The following is a 21,375-nucleotide window of genomic DNA, read 5'->3' on the forward strand; positions in this document are numbered from 1 at the left end:
GCAAGACGGAGAAGCATTGAAGAATTTTCCTAGTCCTCCTCCAGTTGTTTTTTGCTCTTTCTCCCTCCCCCCCCCACCAGCCTTTCACCCCCCCCACCATGGAAATTATAGCCTTGCTGCACTTTCCTTTGTTTCAAAACAAAAAAAAAACCTGAAGGGGGGGGGGGAGGAGTGAGTCAGGCAGAATCCTCTTGTATTTGTCCATGAAAACAGCCTGATCCAAGAAGGGTTTTCTTTTGTTCTTTCTGTTTCTGCTCCCCACCCCCACTCTCCCTGCAATATTGTCTGAGGTTAGCGTCTTTCTTCTAAGTAATGCACACTCGGTTGTATTCAGTTCAGTGTTCGATACTATATGACAAGCGCGCATAATCCAATCACCTGGTTGCCTCGGGCAACCCAAATTGTTCCCAAGGTCACCAGGATACCTGTTAGGACCCTTAAAAACAAAGTTTTGGCTTTTATTTTTAATCTCTCCCACATTTTTTGTCCGTCTGTCTGTCTTAGCTCTCTATCTTTATATAGTGACAGAGAGAAATGGGAAATAGAAACCTGGGATATTGGGTAGTATCCAACTAACTTGTTCCATCGGTGCAAGGATTTGCACTTGCGCAGTGGAACCCCCCCCCCCAACACAACAAAATGCACTCCATGCCCTCCTCATATTTCTTCTGGGTTTTCTCCCCACCCTCCACAGCAGATCTGGGCGAGGGGGAGGAGGGAAGTTCAGTTACATGGACATAAATCCTTGCACTGACAACAGAGCAAGTTAGTTGGATAATGCTCATTGTTATTAACTGCGTATGGATACTCCTAACTGCCTCCTTCTGAGGGGTCACAGCCATGCGCTTGGGCATATCCGAGTCTCCCCCCCCCCACTCACTTTTGCATCAGTCCTGTGTGGTAGGTTAAGCTCTGAGAGTTACCGAATGAATTTTATGGCTTCCTGGTCAAGTGGTAAGAAATGCTTCCCAAGTACAAGGCTGTGATATAGACGTTTGAGCTCCTAGAGGGGTATCCAGGCTGAAGGCTACGCAGATATTTCCCCAGTTTCTCATTGAAGAATCCGTGGTGTCTTTTCCCTACACAGGATGCCATTGCTATTTTAAAGTATTTGCATTTGATTTTTTAAATAATCTGTTATGTTGTTTTCTGCCCTTTTGGATGGGATAGAAATATAATTGATGGTGGTGATGAATTTGACTTTTGGCCGCCTTACACTGGGCAAAAGTAAGGACTGGCATTCTGCTGCCTAATTTGAAGCAGCAAAAATGATATAAGAAGAGACTGCTGGATCAGGCCAGGGGCCCATCTAGTCATGTCCTCAGGCTGTATCCACATAGCAGTAGAGAGGTGAAGAGTTGGGGCGCAGAATAAGGGAACTGCTCTGGATCTGCATATGGTCAAAAAGAGAATAGTATACAATCCTATTTACTAATTATCAGGATTATCAGCACTAATAGGTGCTGATCCTTTTGTAGCTAAAGTGGAACCATTGAAGGGCAAGAGATAGATTTTGGGGGTTCCAAAACTCATAGAAGAAGAAAAATAAACTTGGGGGGAACCGAAGGGGATCCCCAAAAACATTTGTATAAGGACTGACCCCACCAGATGCTGACTGTCCCATGCAGGACGTGGAACTTGGGAAAGGGCATGGCTGTTGGGGCAACAACACCACACTACTGTACAGCCTTTCGTTGCAGCTCCCATGTGTTAACAGAATATATTTGGCAGCTGATCACTGTTGGCTACTATGTGTTTCAGTAGCTTAGCAAGTCTTCTGATTCTATTTGTATGGTTGATTCACAGCCTAATGGTGACATAGGACTGTCTGCCTTTTCTGTCAGTGTATTATTGAATTAGGGAATGTTTAGAAAGAATAATTGTTTCAAGTCCATTGCTCCACTTGGTACCTAGGCCACAATTTCATAGAAGAGCACAGTGTTTCTGTTATCTGACGCTTCTTATCATCCATACACCGTGGGTGTTCTCCATGTGGTATGTACTCTTGTATTTCAGGTGTTTTTGCATAGCTCTGGCTTTGAGATGCGAAACCCAAATGGTACCCTCTCCTCCTACTCCCACAAATTAACATGGGACACAATTCGCCAGGGTGTTCTTTTATGCATGCCTCATTGAGATAAACAGGATGGGATATCTGCAACCACCCCATGTCACAGTCTCTTTTTTCCAGGACCAATGAAATAATCCGAATATACACTTTACAGGAGATTGCAATATTTCTGGGGGCATGTTAGTGTTAACTGAATTCGAGTGTCAGCCTACGTACCGAAGAAGCGTTTTTCAGTCCGCGTCTCTCCTTATCGTTTTCTTTCTTTCTCTCTCCCTCTCTTCAAAATTCCACAGGGAACGGGTATGGCAACCCCCGAAACTCACCAGGTCTGCTGGTCTCACCTGGCAACTTGAACAAGAATATGCAAGCGAAGTCTCCTCCTCCCATGAACTTGGGAATGAACAACCGTAAACCAGATCTCCGAGTGCTGATTCCACCAGGCAGCAAGAACACGATGCCATCTGTGGTAACACATTTCCGTCCTTCCCCTTCAAGATAGAAATTTCCCAGGCAGCACTAAGGCCATGGGGGATCGAACCCAAGGGCTTGTCTAATGTATCTGTTGTAAGGCTTCCTTGCTTAAAAAGGGAGTTGCTCAAGCAAACTGAAACAAAACAAAGACTTAAAAGTCAGATCTAATTAAAATGTATCTAATCTAATGTAAAAAGCCTGAATCAAACTTAAGAGTTACATTGTTTCTGAATCAAATTAATTATCACTTCTCAGAACACATGAAATCAAAGTCCCTGTACATAAAGTTTGATGGGGCTGTTTGATGGGATTCTGGATAGCAGAGGGCCTTAGGGGTAGTTTCAAATAAATTTTGTTGTCTTCTGAGTAGGTCCCTTCTCTCTCTCCCTCCCTCCCTCCTTTGCTCCTTTCGATTTTAATGTATTTATTTTCTTCAAGTCTTTTTCTTTCCTACTTTTTGTTTTACCACTTTGCGAGGAAGCCTGCCTCACCATGAGCAGTGGTAGATAGAAAGCCCATAGCTCTCCAACAAAGAGCTGCTTGACAGCCTTAGCCTTTTGATCAAGCCCAAAATTCTCTTAGTATATTTGATACCGCTGGGATGGCTGTTCAAGAAAGCGAACATACAGGTGCGGTGTGAAATCCACACATTCTCCACCTTTGAAATCAATGGGGGTTGCAGTGCGGTATGCTTTCCACTAACATGCTTCATAAACCTTAAAACACAAGATGTAACATCAAACCATGGTCTGGTACTACGTGAACAAGCCTGGAAAATGGGTATATCCCCTTGCATGCTCTGAGCTGTTAAGTAGGAGGAACACAGAAAATTGTCTTGTACAGAGTCAGAACATTGGTCCACGTAGCTCAGTTTTGTAAAGTCTGCCTGGCAGCAGCTCTCTGGGGTTGCAGGCAGGGTTAGACCAGGAACTAAACCTGGAATCTTCTCCTTGCAGCCTATGATGGAGCTACAGCTCTTCCCTTTTAACAACTTCCTCTTCCTGTTGTTCTTGTTGTTATATCTAATACCCGCCCTTCGCCAGTAGGTCCCAGGGAGGACTAGAACAACTTAAAATCCAAACAGATCACGGTCACTAGAATTGGGTGGGCCCTGAAAACATGCATGTGTCACAGACCAAAAGCTGTACGGGAGCCAGTGTGGTGTAGTGATTAAGAGGGGTGGAATCGTAATCTGGTGAACCGGGTTTGCTTCCCCGCTCCTCCACATGTAGCTGTTGGGTGACCTTGGGCTAGCCACACTTATTTGAAGTCTCTCAGCCCCACTCACCTCACAGAGTGTTTGTTGTGAGGGAGGAAGGGAAAGGAGAATGTTAGCCGCTTTGAGACTCCTTGGGGTAGTGATAAAGCAGGATATCAGGTCCAAACTCTTCTTCTTCTACAGCGAAGAAGCCAGATACACCTTTATGGAGAGGGAATTCCACAACTTAGGGGCTGGTCCTCTCCTGGGCCACCACCGTCCAAACATCCGAGGGAGATGGAACTTCCAAGGGGGGCTCCAGTGCTGGTCATTACACCCAGGAAACGTGCAGCAACACAGTGTTGCCAAACAGCATTTGATCCCGATTTGCAATCCCAGTTTTCAGGACAAACTGGGGTAGGCAACCTGTGGCCCTCCAGATGTTGTTGAACTATAGCTCCCAGCCTTGGACTTGTAGGTTAGCGTGGATGGGCGCCTCCCCTGCCACAAAGTCTCTTTCTACATTCCCTAGGAGTGGCGACAGACGCCTTCCTCCTACCTCATACGAAGGGCTCATACGAAGGCCTTCTTTGTACCTCCCTGTGGGGAAATGTGCATTCTGGCTTCACCCTGAGAGAGTGCAATACTGCCCCTCAGTGAGGCCAAACTTGGATTCACAAAATGTTTAGGGGTATGCATACCCCTGCGTACCCCCAGGAAAAAAGCAGTGGACCTTTATCTTTTGGACAGCAACTTCCACCTTCCTTCTGTTTCACGGTTTCCTCTGTTAATATCACAATAGGAATTTCTAAGCTTCTTCCCAAAGATTTGCAGAAGACCAATAGTTGATTCTTTATTTCACTGAACGACTTCAAGAAGTGATGTTTTTGAAAAGTGAAGCTTTAAATCTTCCATTCTGGAACCAGGGTCACATTTTTCAATAATCGGAAACAGCAATTATTCTTATACTTTCTGTTATTATTGGTTTTTTAAGGGGGGGAGCATTATTAATTTGGTGTCGTCAGATTATGTTAAATAGAGCTAGGATACTGTCAAGCCATCAAAAGTGCATGAGACATGCTAGTGTCTTTTAATTCCCTACAAATCAGCATAGTGGAATGTGAATCTTTTACCAGAAATCTAACGTTTAAAAAGAAAACCCATCACCCTACAACCCCCATTGATTTTAAAGGTGGAGAACGTGTGGCTTTCACAGTGCATTTAAAAAAATAAAACAAAAAAATAAGTAAGATCAAGGTGGCACGTGTAAGTGACGCAGATAATATTTGTTTTCTTCATGTAAAATGGCAAGCAATATAAACAGTTCTATCTTCGCTCCTAGCATTATGCATTATGAATTAAATTGGGCACTCAAGGTAAAACTCCCTAAATGCAGCCCTCCGCTCTTGAAGCAATGATATAAGTATAATCTCATGGGCTGCTCTTCAGATGACTTAGACCAGTGTTTCCCAAACTTTTTTGGGCAACGGCACACCTGTTTACTGAAAAAAAATCTCACGGCACACCACCATTAAAGCCCCGCCCCGTGACGTCAGCGCGCAGCGTCACGCCGGGAGGGACGCACGAAAGTGAAAGTTTTTTCCCTCCCCCTTGCCGGGGAACCTCCAAGCTTTGGGGGTGGGAGGAGGCAGCAGAGCGAGGGACTGAGGGACGGCGGCAACTGAGGCGGCGGCGGCTGTTGTGGTGGTGGCGGCGATAGCGGGCGGAGGAGGGGGCGGCGGCGGGGCTTGAGGAGCCGTCGCCGGGAGTTGCTGCTGCTGTTGTTGCTGCTGCTGCCCGGACATGCCGGCCTCCTCCTCCTCCGCTGTCTCGCGCTCCTCCCTTTTGCACGCGCTGCCCCGCCGCTCGGCACCACCACCGCGGAGCCGCCCCCGGCTCGACGCGGATCCTCGCCGCCGCCGCCTCTCACCGCCTGACTCGCCCGCCTCCCTCCCACGGCACACCAGCCAATGTCTGACGGCACAGTAGTGTGCTGCGGAACACCGGTTGGGAAACACTGACTTAGACAGTGACACAGCATCTCCATCAAATGATTTTTCCCAAGGAACATTTTCAAGGGGTTCTCTTCCTGGTGGGGTCTCTGTGCAACCACTGGGGCTGGATTAACAAGACAAAGACTTGATTGGGGTGAAAGCTGGTCTTCTTCACCTTTGAGGCAAATGTCTGGAGGTACTAAATGCAAGGCTTTATTCAGCAGAGACAGGCCCTGTGAGCTTCAAATAATTTAATGAGAGCAGCTCAGGTTATTACTGCATGGTGAGATTACTCTGGAGTAAGCAGTTTAAGAGAGAAAGAGAGGGTCACCCCAGCTATGCTTTGAAATAGATCTATGCCTTATAGAATAGCAAAGTGGCACACTTTAGAATTTCTGCTTTTGCTAATTATTCGTCCTCCTTTCTTATGCTGTCAGTCTGAGGATGTTGATCTGCTTTTGGTAAGTGAGAATGATCCTTGTTTTAGTAATGCAAAAACAGTTTGTTTGCCAGCCCTCACTGAGCTAGTAAGAAAGCTTCTTTACCAAGAAAAGTTTTATCAGATTTTTTTTTTTTAATGCCATGTTACTTTCTGTCAGATCCTATAATTCAAGAGTTGGGAGTGATTCTGAATCCTCTTCCTGTTTAGAAAGAATATTGCTGTTCTAGGGATTTCATCTTCCGATTTCCCCAACTTTCATATATTCACACTGAATGCTCTGTACATTTAAGTATCCCAGGCTGAATTTTTGCATGTTAATAGCCAACACCAAGAAAATATAAGAAACGTCTTATCATTTTAAAAAAACACCACCAAAAAATAGTTTAAATATCCTTCAAGTAACTTTTGCCATTGATGAAAATGAAGTGGTCACAGCACCATCTGCTGGTGGAAAGTGAACATGCAGGTTTATGCTTTCATATACAGTACAGTGGCTTGCTTATTTGCAACATACAACACTCTGAAAAAGAGATCTGTATGAGTAAGGGTGCTTCTGTGCACATGCCACTTGCTGGGCCAGGAACTGTGGGTGTGACTTGGGTGTGCATCCATGTACATGTGCAGTCTATCTGCACTACACTGCTTTCAATCAAGTGTGCATTCAGTGCTCTTCTATATTGTGACAAAGCTATCATATATAGCTACCTGTTTAAAGCATGGCTGACTTGGGGTGAAATGCCGTCATTTTAATAATACTTTGCAACCAGATTTTTAAAAAACCTAAACAATGCAAGTTACATATAATTAGTTATCATCATAGCCTGTTGGCTTGCTAGTGTGTCAGGGTGGGGTGGGGGCGAATCTTATATGTTACTAGTTTGGTTACCTAGGAGATTCTGATGTAATGGGTTACTATGGAGACAAGTGGTCTCTTGAAAGATTGTAAATCATAAGGATTGGCAGAGTTCATAAAAGCCAAACGATAAATGATTAATTTTGTGAAATCTTGTGTACAGTTGTATATCGTATGAACAAATCTGACACCTAAATATAGCTCATTTCGACTGTTTTGCACCCTGCCATTAATATGTTTATTTTACTTACTTTAAAAGAATCAGAGGATAAATAACTCTCAGTCTGCTCAGTCATTGGCTACCCCAGTGGTTTCCGTGGCAACTCCTACTTTGCCAGGGCAAGGGATGGGAGGATACCCATCAGCCATTTCAACAACATATGGTACCGGTAAGTTTCCACATAAGATGCAAGCAATGTAGATGGGGGGGGGGGAAGGAAAGCCAGATATTGACAAGACTACTCAGTACTACTGAAATGTCTTCTTGTGCACTACTTCTCTGAGTGCCATTCTGGCAGAAAATGCAGGAATAAATAAATTGTCTACTGAATCATAGGAATAGAGATGTATTTTTTATTGTGCATCACAATAAGAAATTACGTTAAGTGAGCCACTTGGATTTTCATCATTTGCTCAACAGCTTTCGTAGAAGCTTAAAACTGGTGTTCACCACCAAGCATCAGGTACAGTTCTTACCTGATGCTTACCTTGTTCTTGAGGTTTTCAAGTATTCGGTGCTATTTCTGATGTGCTCCACTATGCATCTGTCCAATTCATGTCGTACCTCTTTTGTACTCCCACACTGCATCCATTTGTGCAGCAGAAAGGTGTGGTCGAAAAGTGGTAGCAGCACATCTCATCTTTTAAATTGGACCCATCTGTTTGCACAGTCTGTCAGGGCCAGGCTGGGCTGTGGTTAGATGTGTCCAAATCTTCACCTGGAAGGGACGCTCTCCAAGCGCTGGACCCTTAAGTACAGAAGTGTTTTGCTGATCTGGCCAAGCTGAAGGCCGGGCTCCTAGAATTCACCCCAGTCTTCAGACTGCAAGAGCTGACATTGTGCAGCCTTGTTCCCTTCTGCACCTGAAGGCTTGCACATACAAAGTTCACAGGAGGTCCCTTGATGAGATCCCAGCCTCAGAGGTTGCTGGCCTGTGAGCTTGGATGCCAACGTTATTCTCACGTTGTAGTTCCCAGTGATCCTCAATAAACCCTGTTCTCTTCAGGCCATATTCAATAAGATGACACTGGAGTGAATGGATTGCTGGCTCCTGTTTCAACATACATTTGTGTTTGATGGTAACAAATGTATGCACAAAATTTAAAAATTGTCCTCCAGGAATACAGAGAATCTGATTCAGTTGGCATTTGTTTCCCAAGATAACAACCTGAATTTAAGCTTTTGCTGGGGCAGTGGATACAGCTTGATACCACAGGAGTACTTAAGGCACAATGGCTTATCAACTGAAAGAGCAAATGCTTAGGTCTGCAAGTGTATATCAGGTTTTCCCATGACTTTTAAATAATGGCATGTTTTCTGTTCTTGCACCTAGAATACTCACTCAGCAGTGCAGATTTGTCATCGCTCTCTGGCTTTAACACTGCCAGCGCTCTCCACCTGGGCTCAGTAACCGGCTGGCAACAACAACACCTACATAACATGCCACCATCTGCCCTCAGTCAGCTGGGGTAAGTCACTACATCAGCAAGTGCTGTGCACTCCTGAATATTGCATCGTGGTGGTCCGAGTGAACCAAAAATGGCTATTCCCCCCGGGGCAGACCCCTGTCTCTTGAGTTGATATATAGCAGCACAGTCCCGTCCGGGGTGAATTAACAACAAGGGCTCACCCAGCTCAGTAACAAGAAGTATCAGAGAACAGGATCCGTAATCTCCTATGCAAATGCTGACTCTGGAGGGTGTAGCATGCAGAGGAGATGGAGACCACAGTCTTGTCAGAGAGGCAATATCTACTTTGTACTTGTCAGAAGTAGCTCACAGACAGAACCGGGATGCTAGTTTCCCAGCAGGTGAGTCACTGTTGCCTCCTGGAAGGGAGAGATGTGAGGCTGCAGGGAGGTCAGTGTGGCCAATCCAATAAATAGAATAAATCGACACCCACCTCTCTGCTATCTTGCCCCTTCTCCCCATCCTGGCAGACAATAGTTCCAAATCACTTCTGGTCTTTAAATGAAGCCTGGGAATCCTGGCACTATCCCCTTTGCATATTCCCACTTCTACGAATAAAAGTTGTTCTGCTGGTTGCCAGCTACTGAGAACGCCCCTTTCATTTGAAAAGCCAAGTTTAACATGTAATAATAAACTGGCTGGCCCGCGACGTGTCAGTGATGGATACATCATGCAGATACAGTGGTACCTCAGGTTACATACACTTCAGGTTACAGACTCCACTAACCCAGAAATAGTGCTTCAGGTTAAGAACTTTGCTTCAGGATGAGAACAGAAATCGTGCTCCGGCGGCGCGGCAGCAGCAGGAGGCTCCATTAGCTAAAGTGGTGCTTCAGGTTAAGAATAGTTTCAGGTTAAGTACGGACCTCCAAAACAAATTAAGTACTTAACCCGATGCAGGATGTCTGTCATTTGGTCACACTGAACTCCTGGGGTGTGTGCAGTTCAGTGTGTCCAGACTCCCTGCCCACTTCCGACTGAGTTTGCTTGCCCCATAGTCTCTTCCAGCTGAACTGCCGTGGTGTGGAAGTGTTGGCTCCACCTGAGATTGGGCTGCTTTGTTAAGGAGGGCTTTCCCCCCCTTCCCTCCCTCTCTTCGCTTGGCTCAGAGCAGCAATAACAACCCATGTCCAGAAGTGACCTGTCATTGCGCCACTATAGCGATGGACAGGAATCCTTTATGCAGGAGGCATGTTGTTAATACTCAGATGCTTTTCAGGTCAAGCAGTTTCTATCATTTTCTGTTTGCAGAGGGTTGGAGAATGGGGGGGGAGGGTGGACATTGCATGCAGAAGGTTCCAGGTTCAGTCCCTGGCCTCCCCAGTTAAAAAGGGATTAAGTTGCAGATAATAAAAATCTGTGCTTAAGACTCTGGGGGGCCACGGCTGGGCAAGGTAGACAGCCCTGGAAGAAATGGGCAAAGAATCGCAGAATTGTAGAATTGGAAGGAACCGTGAGGATTATCTAATTCAATCTCCTGCAGTGCAGGAATCTTTCACCCAACATGGGGCTTGAAGCCACAACCCTGATATTAAGAGTTATGCCTGCACTCTGGTATAAGGCTGTTTCCAAATTGTTAATCCGCCCCTGATTTCAACTGTGCTTAAAAGTCATATTTTAAATATCCAAAACCTGAATGCAGGTAAGGCAGTTCAAATGCAACCTTACACCCCCACCCCAGCCCCTCTCCAGTCTATTAACAAAAAGGTTGTTTCACTATTTAGAATTCTAATATATCTCTCCTCTACTTTTTTTAACTAAAGCTTTAGCTCTGCTCAAACTTTTTAACACTTTGCTCTACCAGTTTGCTGTGTATCTTTGCCTGATGTGTTGCCGAGTGACCTCACGTTTATCTGGCCATCCTCGCACAAGCACATTTCACTTATTTGGAATTCCATTCTAGGAACACAACCTAAATGCCTGCAAGCAAAGCTCAGTTTTCTTTCCCAGTTAAAGGGCATCCGTTCCTGCCCTCTAGTGGCTATTGCAGGAGAGCTCTTTCTTGAAAGGAATGAAGCCTGTTGCAAACCTTTGAAACTTTCAACAAACTACTAAATTTGCACAACTGTAATGGAACAAAAAATGCAGAATACAAAATGCAAACAAGCTGAAGTGCTGACTTTTCTTATGATCTGAACTTCTACATACCATGAATGGAACAGGCTTGATGCAAGAATTGAAAAAGCCTGTGCCAAGTAGCATTAATATCAATGAACAAATTGCTTTCAGTAGCTCACCATAAGGTGTAGCAACAAGCCTGTCTGTTTGAGGAAGCAAGGTAATAATTAAATGCTAAACCATCTGCAAGCCTTCAAAGAAATGCCATGCACTATCCTCAATTTCCAATGCAGTCATAAAATAACTGCCCTGATTTTACCTGGAAAAATTGTTCTTTATTCATCATTCTAACTTTGACAGAAACCAGCACTTTAGGGGCAACCTTTAACCACACTTTAACTTTGGGGTGACCTTTAACCACACTTTCAGTGACCCCACAAGACACCCCTGAATTGAAAGAGCTTTTTTTTCCAAGCCAGAAGAAAGGTTAGTGAAACTGAGTATTATTTGGGCTTGGTATAATCTCCAAGCTGGTATATAGGCTGGTTTAAACATATTAGAAACAGACAATTTTTTTTTTTTTTTAAAAGTAATTTGGAAATCAACAGAAACCAAATCCACTGAATAATTTTAGGTACTAATGGAGCAGAGATTATTCAATAGATTTCAGAATGCATTAGTTCCTTTGTTCTAAAATTAGGCGGTGCCTTTCATAAATGCAGTATAATGCACCCTCGGATAAATTTGGGGAGAAAGAGGGACAACCAACAAATCTGTCCATACTAAGTAGAGTAACAACAGAAATACTATGGGGGGAGGGAAAATGAATTACACTGGAACAAAAATCGTTTCTTGAAACAATACAAATTTGTAGGTGCAAATGTAACCTTTATTAAACCTACCCTATCCAGCATGACATTCTAATCTGATGGGGATAAGAAACAGTAGACACTGGAATAAAAAAAGAGTTACTTGAGTCTGTGAGTAAATAAGAAATTCTGAAAATAACAAGTGCATCCTCCACTTTTCTCTATTACACCAATGTGTATTGTAAGTGGATCATTCTGGTGTTTTAAAACTTTTACAGATTTGAAAATGTTTTATATAAAGCTATTTTACAGCATCAAGAAATGCCTTTAAATTTTCAGTGGCTCATTTGACCGATTTTCTTTCCCTAATGGCACAGTACTTTAACTACATTGTGGCCCAGTCCTGTGCATGTTTACTCAGAAGCAAGCCCCACCGAGCTTGTGGGGGAAACTTGTTGGGCAAACTCACAAGACAGTGTACGTGGGGTTACATCCTGAGTTTATTGGCTTCTGGAGCACCAAACAATGCCTATCAGGGGAAATGCTGCACTTCCGTTTGCTCCTCACACAATCGCAACTGTAGGGCCAACACACTTGTCCTTTCTGTTTGGGAAGATAACGGCACCAATTTTGACAAAAATCTGCTGAATGCTGGGCAGATGAAAGCAATTACCCATGCAGCGTTCGGTTCTCTCTTTGTTGCCTAACAATAGCCATTCATTATTAAACATTGTGACAATTAGTGAGAAAAACACCGCCACATCATTCTAAGTACAAATGTGTTCACATGAGATAAAGCATTATTTTTGCATTTTTGCAGAAATTTTGATAGATATTGGCTACAATCCTCCAGTTCTTGGCTCAGGAGGGTGTCCCACTAAGATTGCCAGAGCTGGGTGCAAATATTCATGTGCAAGTGGCGTCTCCCCTGCAGATAACTTTCCATTTCACTTCAAAGGAGCAACCAAATCTATGCTCAGAAAGGTTGACACAGGGGCACCATGTGCAAAGCACATCAAGCCCACATCAAATATAAGTAGGAGCAAGCTGAAAGTTCAGTTTGATGCATGGTTCCGGAGCGAGATTTCACTCGTAATTGGCCAGCGTAACTGGTCGGTGTCTCCAGAGCTGTTCAGATAAACACTTACAACATCCACTGAACCTTTAAGGGGCAGAATGGTATAGCACCCACTAACTGTGCTCTAGCCAACTGCATTCAGGGTTACTGGGAAAGGGGAGGGGCATGTGTGATTAAGTGGGGTGGGGCATAGTCAATATTGTTGGGGTTGTGGCTTAAAGATGTAGTCCTGCTCCCCCATCTCACAGGTTCCTTGAACAAGTTGGAGGGCATCTGAACAGTCTTTAGATGCAAGAAACTCCGTAGTGCAGGCATTAAATCTCACTTTAATTTAGACATTTCACACAGCTATCGTATCAGACTGTTTCCTACCGTCAACATTTAATTTATACTTCCCATTGAACTCATGCACCTGCTCCGGGAGATATTCAAAGAGCAAACAGCTCTCGGGGTGGCCCTGCGCATTCTGCAACTGCCAACCTGAACGAGTCTCTTTAATTGAAACGAGTGCTTTTGAATTCTTATCTTTCATTTACTCTCACGACACTTCTATAAGGTTTGTCAGGTTTGAGGTTTTATTCAGAAGTAGAGCAGTGGGTGTGACAGAATAGTGCCATTGCTGACAGCAGTATCGACATACGTTTCTTCACACATACACACACACACACAGCCCCATCCCATAGCAAATTATCATCAAATTGGTTTTGTCATACTGGTTTTCAGTACACTTCAAGCTGAAATCAGGACAGCCTGATCCCTCCTCTGAAGAGGCAGGCAAAGAGTAATTCCACAGATGTAATTTCTGTTGTGGGGCATGTTGGCTGTTGCCCGTGACACCACTGGAACACAGTAGTTTTACAGCTTTGTGTGTGTGTGTGTGTGTGTGTGTGTGTACACGTAAGTTCATGAGTGTGTGTGCGTGCACACACAGACACACATTTTTTAAAGTAACTATATAGATATAGGCATAGGGATATAGATGTTATTTTCCTAGGCGCCATTTTTCACTGAGCACACAAACCCTCTTTCCACCACTAATAGTCTACATCTGCTGTATTTTTAATTTTGTTTAAAAATAGCAAACCTTTCCCTCCATAGCCCACCCCACCCCCTTTCCATTTGTATGGTTATTGAGCTTCTGAAGCAGGACTTGGGGATAGGGCTGTCATCATAGAAAGGGGGAAATTATTTTTAAAATGTTGGAAGAACCTGAGATAATAACCCAGTTTAAAAGTAATGCTAAAGCATCGTTTATGAGCAAGGCCTGGGCTTGCATGCTTCTGCCTCACCTCTACTCCAAGTTCTGGTTACTTTAAACTATGATTTCTTGAAATACAACAAGCTGGAGGAGGAGAGGAGGGAAAGAGTCCATGAGTCCAAGGCTCGCTGGTGCTCATTCATGTAAACCTTAAACCATAGTTTAGCATTACATCTGAACCACCAGAGAATTTTCCGAGAACTTTGTTGAGCAAGGATTTAAATCTCCCCCTCCCACATCCAGGTTAATCTTTTGAGTGCACTAGAGAGTACAGAGTGCGGATCCCTCTCGCTGTTCCTGGAAAGTGTGGTCTGAGTTTTGACCTTTCTTAATTTGCCGCATCCTGGCTCGAACCTCTTCCCAAAGCGGCCACAGTGATTTGCAGTTCCAACAGGCATCAAGGCGTTCACGAGGTCAAACGGCCCGGCGGGGCAGAGCCGCAACACTAGCTTCCTGGCAGCAGCCCTGCTGCCACTTCCTGAGAAAGGCTCGAGGGAGGCTAGAGCTGTGCGGACGCACCAGTGGCACCAATCCCACATTCCCACAAGCGAGCCCACACAGCCTTGACCTCCCCACCGCTGCCAGAGAGTAGGGTTATGGCTCTACCCCTGCAATGGGGCCACTTCCACCTCTGTAAATAATATCACCCCTTGCCCTCCTCACTTCCTGGCATGCCCCGGTCTCGGCCTCGAGTCTTTGAGCTGTTGTTTTGTGTTACGTGTGCATTTCCGGGGGGCTCTGCCTCCTCAGTCTGTAACTGGGTTTCCTTTCCTCCTACAGAGCTTGCACTAGCACTCATTTATCTCAGAATGCAAATCTCTCCCTGCCTTCTACTCAAAGCCTCAACATCAAGTCAGAACCTGTTTCTCCTCCTAGAGACCGTACCACCACACCTTCGAGATACCCACAGCACACGCGTCACGAGGCGGGAAGATCCCCTGTTGACAGCTTGAGCAGTTGCAGTAGCTCGTATGACGGAAGCGATAGAGAGGATCACCGGAACGAATTCCACTCTCCCATTGGACTCACCAGACCTTCGCCGGACGAAAGGGAAAGCCCCTCTGTCAAACGCATGAGGCTGTCTGAAGGATGGGCAACATGATAACATTATTAGCTATTAGGGTTTTTTTTTCCTTGCAGTGTGTGTGTGCGTGTGTGTGTGCTATACCTTAATGGGGAAGAGGGCGGGTGGGAGGGGGTCGATATGCATTATATGTGCTGTGCGTGTGGGGGCGGGGGGGGGGGAAAGTCAGGTACTCTGTTTTGTAAAAGTACTTTTAAATTGCCTCAGTGATACCATATTAAAGATAAACAGCAATGCTGAGATAAGCTTCGCACTTGAGTTGTACAACAGAACACTTGTACAAAATAGGTTTTAAGGTTAACTTCTTTTCACTGTTGTGCTCCTTTGCAAAATGTATGTTACAATAGATAGTGTCATGTTGCAGGTTCAACGTTATTTACATGTAAATAGGTGGAAAAAAAGAGAAAAAAAGGAAACTTTTTTTGCCCAACGGTGGCAGATCTTTACTGAGAGAGAAAGCAGCTGTTATGCAACATATAGAAAATGTACAGACGTTTTGGGAGACCCAGAAATTGGGTGACCAAGTAAACAAAGAAAAAGGATGGTCACCTAATATATCTGAAATGCACACAAATATGTTGGCGTATTATTGGAGTATGGCATTTAAAAGTGGACCATACTTGTAAAAAAAAAAAAATTAGTTTGAGGGCTAACCTATTTAATTTTTAAAATTCTGGGTCTGCATCACTTATTAAATAAAAATATAAAAATATGTAAATTACATTTTCCTTATTTTCATATTAAAAAGTAAGACAGAGTTCGCAAAGCATTGTGGCTTTTTGTAGTCTACTTAAGCCAAAATGTGTTTTTTCCCCTTCATAGCTTCGCCAATATTTTAAACATCCCTGAAAGAAACATAAGGGGATTTTTTGTTTTTGTATAGAAAGCACTACCCTAAGCCATGAAGAACTCCATGCTTTGCTAACCAAGATAACTGTTTTCTCTTTGCAGAAGTTTTGTTTTTGAAATGTGTATTTCTAATTATATAAAATATTAAGAATCTTTTAAAAAAAATCTGTGAAATTAACATGCTTGTGTATAGCTTTCTAATATATATAATAATTATGGTAATAGCAGAAGTTTTTTGTTATCTTAATAGTGGGGGAATTATATTTGTGCAGTTGCACATTTAAGTAACTATTTTTTTCTCCTTTTGGTTTTTCTTTTAATCTGCATACATTTTACAGAATCAGTCAGCTGTTGAAGGCTAATCTGCAAAAGATTAGATTTCCCCCCCTTCCTCTAGCAGCCCATATAATTCTAATCCACCTGCCATCAGTTTTCTGATCCATTGTATATACTGATCAGCTCCATCCTACTGATCTACACATTTGAGGCCCTCTTCTTACTTTATTTATGTCTTGCGTAACTTGTGGCTTTCTGCAAATATTGATCACAACATGATCTGGCTCAGCTTGGCCTTCATTCCATAAATCCATCAAAATTGGCATCCTCATCAGATTTGCTCTGATTTGCAACCTGGAGGGAAAAAAGAAAGAAAGTTTAGGGTAGCATCCTTCAAAGCATAGACATCCATGGTGGGAGAAGGCAAAGGAGACAGTTCCCCACCCCTAAGAACCATAATATCCTGATCCTCAGCTTTTTGGGGTATTTTTTAAATATTAAGTTTAAAGCATTTTTAGGACCTGAGATAGGAGGCAAAATGAATAGGCACTTTTCTCTTTTTTGTGAGAAACTAGCCAGCTCCGCATTTCATATGCTTTTCCATTGCCACCGCCACCCTAGAAAAATTCCTTCAGACTCCCATGCTTCAAAGTGAAGTGGAAGTAAATATAAAAATCCAATAAGGAGTTACCTAAAAGGGGAGGTGCTATCCCAAGTGTAACTGTCTTTTAAACCCAAGGAAGGTTACGTTACCTCAGAAATGTGATTTGGCATGCAAGTGTGGAATATCTCTTCCAGCTTAGACAAAAATAATGGAGGACAGGAACAGCAGCACACCAGTTCTAAAGCTCATTGCAAAGATGACTTGATGGAACCCAAGGCCTGATATATATATATATGCATATACATCACTTGCAGCACAGTCTTTAGTGGAGATTACTGCCAGGTAAACGGGGTATAGCATGACAGTCTTGGTCATGCATCATTATGGTGACTCAAAGCAGAATGGGTGATCCATCTGCAGTGAAAAGTATTGCATTTGTGTTGGGATCTTTACTTAGTCTCGTGTTGCAGTCAGAAAGTGATGAGCGTGCAGGTCTGACCCAGCAACCTGAGTAACAGGAGCTGACTGTTCCGTTCAAGAGCAGTCATGTTTTGCACTGCCTTTGTCGCGAGCAGACAAGATGTCCTTAAATCCCAATCAATTGCTTCATCAGTTTTAGGCATCCCACAGTTTCATGACCATGCAAACAGAATAGCCATGTTGTGCTATTTCCAAACCTTCATTCCACCATCACCCCAATATGGAGGAAAGCAACTGCAGTTGTTAAGCAGAAACATGTCCCACAGGGGAAAAGTGAAGGACCTCTTCTCTACCCGCCATTTCTGTTTTGATGGCTGCCTCTTGAGACTTCTTTTCTTTAAAGAAAAAAAAATTATAATGTTAGGAGGAACTTACACCTGCATGTAGCATTGAGTTTGTCCCTTATGAAATGACATGTTTTGTTAAGCAGAAATAGCACTGCGCGAATGAGAGCGTCATGCATCTTTTCCTTCTCGTGTGGGACTTCAGTGGCAAGTGATTGGTAGTTAATTCATTTTCTTTCTTTTAAAATAATAATAATCCTGAGACTGAGGCTTGTTAGGAATCCAGTCCCTCTATTCCCAGATGTGTGTGTGATGGTGGTGAGGCTCTATGTAGCTTCTTGGTAGGATAAGAAAGGCACTCTGCAAACAGGTCAAAACACCCTTTGTCTTCATCACAACTTACTGTATTTGAGGCTTGACATGGGACATTCCAAACAAGCCCTGCATATCAGCCTTGCTGAGCTCTGCAAGCGATGCAGCACATATTCTCAGTTGGGAAGGAGGAATACGAGTTAGAAAGCCAAGTACTGTAAACTTCTTGTACTTCAGTGACATAAGTCAGCTGGTGCTGCTGCTGTTCCTAAATTATCCCTACCTCCCACATAGCTATATTGCCAGTATAAAGAAGAGTGGAGAGAATGGAGGACCTCCTATCCTTTATTACCTGTTAATACACACTCTTGCTGTGCACTGCTCATTAGTCAGCAATACTTTTTCAGTGTCACAAGCGAGAATTGCACTATGACATGTATGCAAAACATCCATCTTACATTGGACCAATGCTGATGTAGATTCATAGGTTTAGTAGACAGAGGTGAACTGTTTAAGCTTGGTTTACGCCACCCATCGCAAATTGTAACATGCTTTTGTTGACGCTTAACAACCCCCAATAATAGGCATGAACAACATAGGTGAAACTTCCCATTTTTTTCTCATATCATGAATGTTACTCTAGACCTATTTGCAGGTATACATTTGCACCTGTGTCTCTGCCTACTACCACAGCTTGTAGCACTGCCGTTTGGGGTGATGAGCTGGTTCAACAATTGCTTGGTCCCATCCTAAGTATTTATTGGCTGGCACAGAAAATCTTAGGAGCATGCTGAGACCACATATTCCAAGCACAGAAAAACAGCTGATCATGCATCATTCTTACACGTGATTTACAAAAGATATGCAGGCATTAAAAGAAAGTGAGAATGGGGCAAATAATTGATTTTTTTCAAGACATCTGCCAAATTATATCCCTCACCTTGACATATAACAATAGTCACATTCTCCATTTGGGAACTTTCAACTTAGATGTGTCTTAAATATGCAAATATGTCACAATTGTACCTTGTCGTTGAAACAAAATGAGAGGGAGAGAGAAACAATATTTGGTTTTTCAGTATTGTTGGAAGTAATTTGTCAATGGGGCTGATGGGGTCAGTCTTCTGAGTTTGAAGAATAGCCATATGAATAGTTTACCGTACAGCTGCCTCAGCTACACAACAAGGGTGGGGGGGAGATAACACTTGAGCTTCTGAAGAGAAGTGGGTGTGTAATGTTAACTTACCGCATTGTACCTGTGTGCAAGTAGGTAACAGTGTAAACAAGCTCATGCAACTAAGCTAGGCAATCTCTTGCAGTTAAAACCTTGGTTTTTATACAGCCACAGAACTGAATTGTGTGGAAATAGACGTGTTTTCGCTCCTCTTTCCTCTACTGAGCTAAAGTGAAGTATAGGGGCAAGAAGTGAGGGTTAATTCATAATTGTAAATGGAGTTAATTAATAAAGAAGCACAACTTTTAATTGTGATGTCGCTTTCTAGAAACTTTAACTGTCTATCTTTAACTGTTCCTTTTATCTGTACCTTAACCATCTATTGCATTTGCAAAGCTACTTTAGGGGCTTATTGTGTGATTCCTTTATATTTAAGCAGTTTGGGGCAGCGCCCCAAGAATGGATTAAGATTTACTTCAACCCAGGCAGTACAAAGGTATAGGCAACGTGAGATACCTTAAGAGGAATCTCCTCCCTTTCTTGCTGATCCTTATTTGGGAAAGCCTTGTCGATGACGTTATTAAACCTAATCGCTGGTGACAATGATATGATATACACAATCTGCACAAATTTGTATATTGTATGCATTGATGCCTTTCCCGGTGAAGTCTTTTTAATCATTTCAATGTTTTTTCAAAGTTGTTTTTTGTAACCAAATGGTTTCTATTTTCCCCGGAAGCGGAATTTAAAATTTTTTAATGATTAATATAAAGATATCTGCTGTTTCTCAGAGCTTTTTTCAGGCAAAGCTAAAAGCAAGAATAAAACAACTGCTACGCTGTTTGCAAGAATGTCAAGAACCCCTTTTTATTGTTTGCATTTGTCTTAGGCCCATCTTCCCTAGTAGACACAACATATGTGGTTTTGGTTTCCTTTCTCTTCTCCTTCCCCCAGAAGGCAAATGCTTTGTCTTTGTTTCCCAAAAAGCCACTTGAAACCTCAATAAAGGCTGTTGCCTAAACACAGCATACTTCATCTGCTCCCGTTTTATGCCATCTGCAGTGACGTCCTCACTTCTGTGGCCTCCATTTCCCGGCATTGCAGGTCCCGTGAAGGAGTGGTGGGACATTGGGGTCGGTTGAGAATGCTTCACTGTTAGCTAATAACAGGCTTTTGTGAATATACTTTAACCAAAGATGTGGAGCAATCCAAGTGTTGAGTTCCATACATCCTGTATCATGTTCCATGCTGGATTATGAGCATAACCAGGTCATTTGGCTTCACCATCCCATCCCTGTTCATCCCTCAGACTGACCCATGCCTCAGTGTCATTCAAAGAGGTCAACCCCATGACAGATGAAACCCCCAGCATCGATGCTCTCTGTGGAGCCACTGACATCAGCTCACATTGCACCACAAAGCATTTGACTTGGATTGCTTCAGATGATTTGCTTCTGTTTTCTTTTCCTGGGGATTTGTTTTGATTAAATCAGCGATAATTAAGAAATCATCCTGTAAATGGGGGCATACGAGCATTTTGCAAGAAATATTAAACTTAAGAGGCTCACAGCGGCATAAGCTGGACTTTGTCGCCACTAGATAACAAGACATTATAACCAAGTTAAAAATCACATCTGTGAATCTCAAGGGACTTAATTCAGCTGTCTGTAGTGAACAATAAATAAATAAAATGGGAAAATTTCAAATGTTTCTCCTGCTGGAAATAAGGTATAATTTGTATTTTGCAGCCGAATCAGTAAAGTTACTGGCTTTCTTAGTGATACAGTGTCTCTGGTGCATTTTTTAAAATAATCATAATAATATAATTATAATAATTAAATAATGCTCTGCTACTCAGTTAGACATTAATGTAAGCTCAAGACCTGGAGTCCCTGCCTAAAGCTTCCAGAGGTTTTCAACCTTTTCGAGTTGACGGTTCCCTTGACCAACTACATTATTTCTGCAGCTCCCCTGTAGGGAAGCTTGCTCCGAGTCTCAGAAGCTCAGTTATGTTGCCCTATGCCTGCCAAGCTGTCAGCCCCTCACCCCTTTTTTTGACACCCTCCCTTGTGGTTTCATCAGCCTCCTCTCCTCTCCCCTCTCCTCCAAGGCCACCTCGGCTCCCGGCAACCAGCACCCCCTGGCCGGCCCCAAAGGCATGATTCGCCTGGAGAACTAGTAGCCAGGGCCACTGCAACAAACAGCTGTGCAAGCCTCTGGAAGCGGAGACTTGAGAGGGCACCAGAGGAGGGAGGGGAGGAATAGAGGCCAATGTGGCCTGCGGCGCACCTGACCACTATTCAGAACCACTGGCTTAACCCACAACAGAAGAAAAGGGATGATTAGACCATTAAGGACAAATGGTGCCCTGGAGATCATAAAGCTAGAGGG

At 43.4% G+C, this 21,375-nt stretch overlaps 1 protein-coding gene and 1 long non-coding RNA gene across 15 annotated transcripts in view; both read left to right on the forward strand.

Annotated features, from left to right (window-relative positions):
- The window catches only part of MEF2C (myocyte enhancer factor 2C), a 160,060-nt gene extending 139,295 nt beyond the window's left edge, over window positions 1–20,765 (forward strand). For 9 of the 14 annotated variants that reach the window (XM_081930179.1, XM_081930186.1, XM_081930174.1 and 6 more), the window contains 5 exons: window positions 2,365–2,537; window positions 6,172–6,195; window positions 7,289–7,418; window positions 8,583–8,718; window positions 14,702–20,765. In XM_081930179.1, coding sequence (XP_081786305.1) covers window positions 2,365–2,537; window positions 6,172–6,195; window positions 7,289–7,418; window positions 8,583–8,718; window positions 14,702–15,023 — 785 coding nt within the window. In that variant the 3' untranslated portion in view covers window positions 15,024–20,765. The remainder of the gene's footprint in view (window positions 1–2,364; window positions 2,538–6,171; window positions 6,196–7,288; window positions 7,419–8,582; window positions 8,719–14,701) is intronic. The other 5 variants (XM_081930178.1, XM_081930177.1, XM_081930175.1 and 2 more) reach the window with 3 other exon arrangements.
- Window positions 3,622–5,888, forward strand: LOC309380360. Its single transcript, XR_014172872.1, has 3 exons — window positions 3,622–3,700; window positions 3,953–5,202; window positions 5,771–5,888. It is a non-coding gene; the product is annotated as an uncharacterized lncRNA (long non-coding RNA).
- Window positions 20,766–21,375: the final 610 nt, after the last annotated feature.

This window comes from Podarcis melisellensis (assembly GCF_964234715.1).
Source record: "Podarcis melisellensis genome assembly, chromosome: 11".
NCBI lineage: Eukaryota > Metazoa > Chordata > Lepidosauria > Squamata > Lacertidae > Podarcis > Podarcis melisellensis.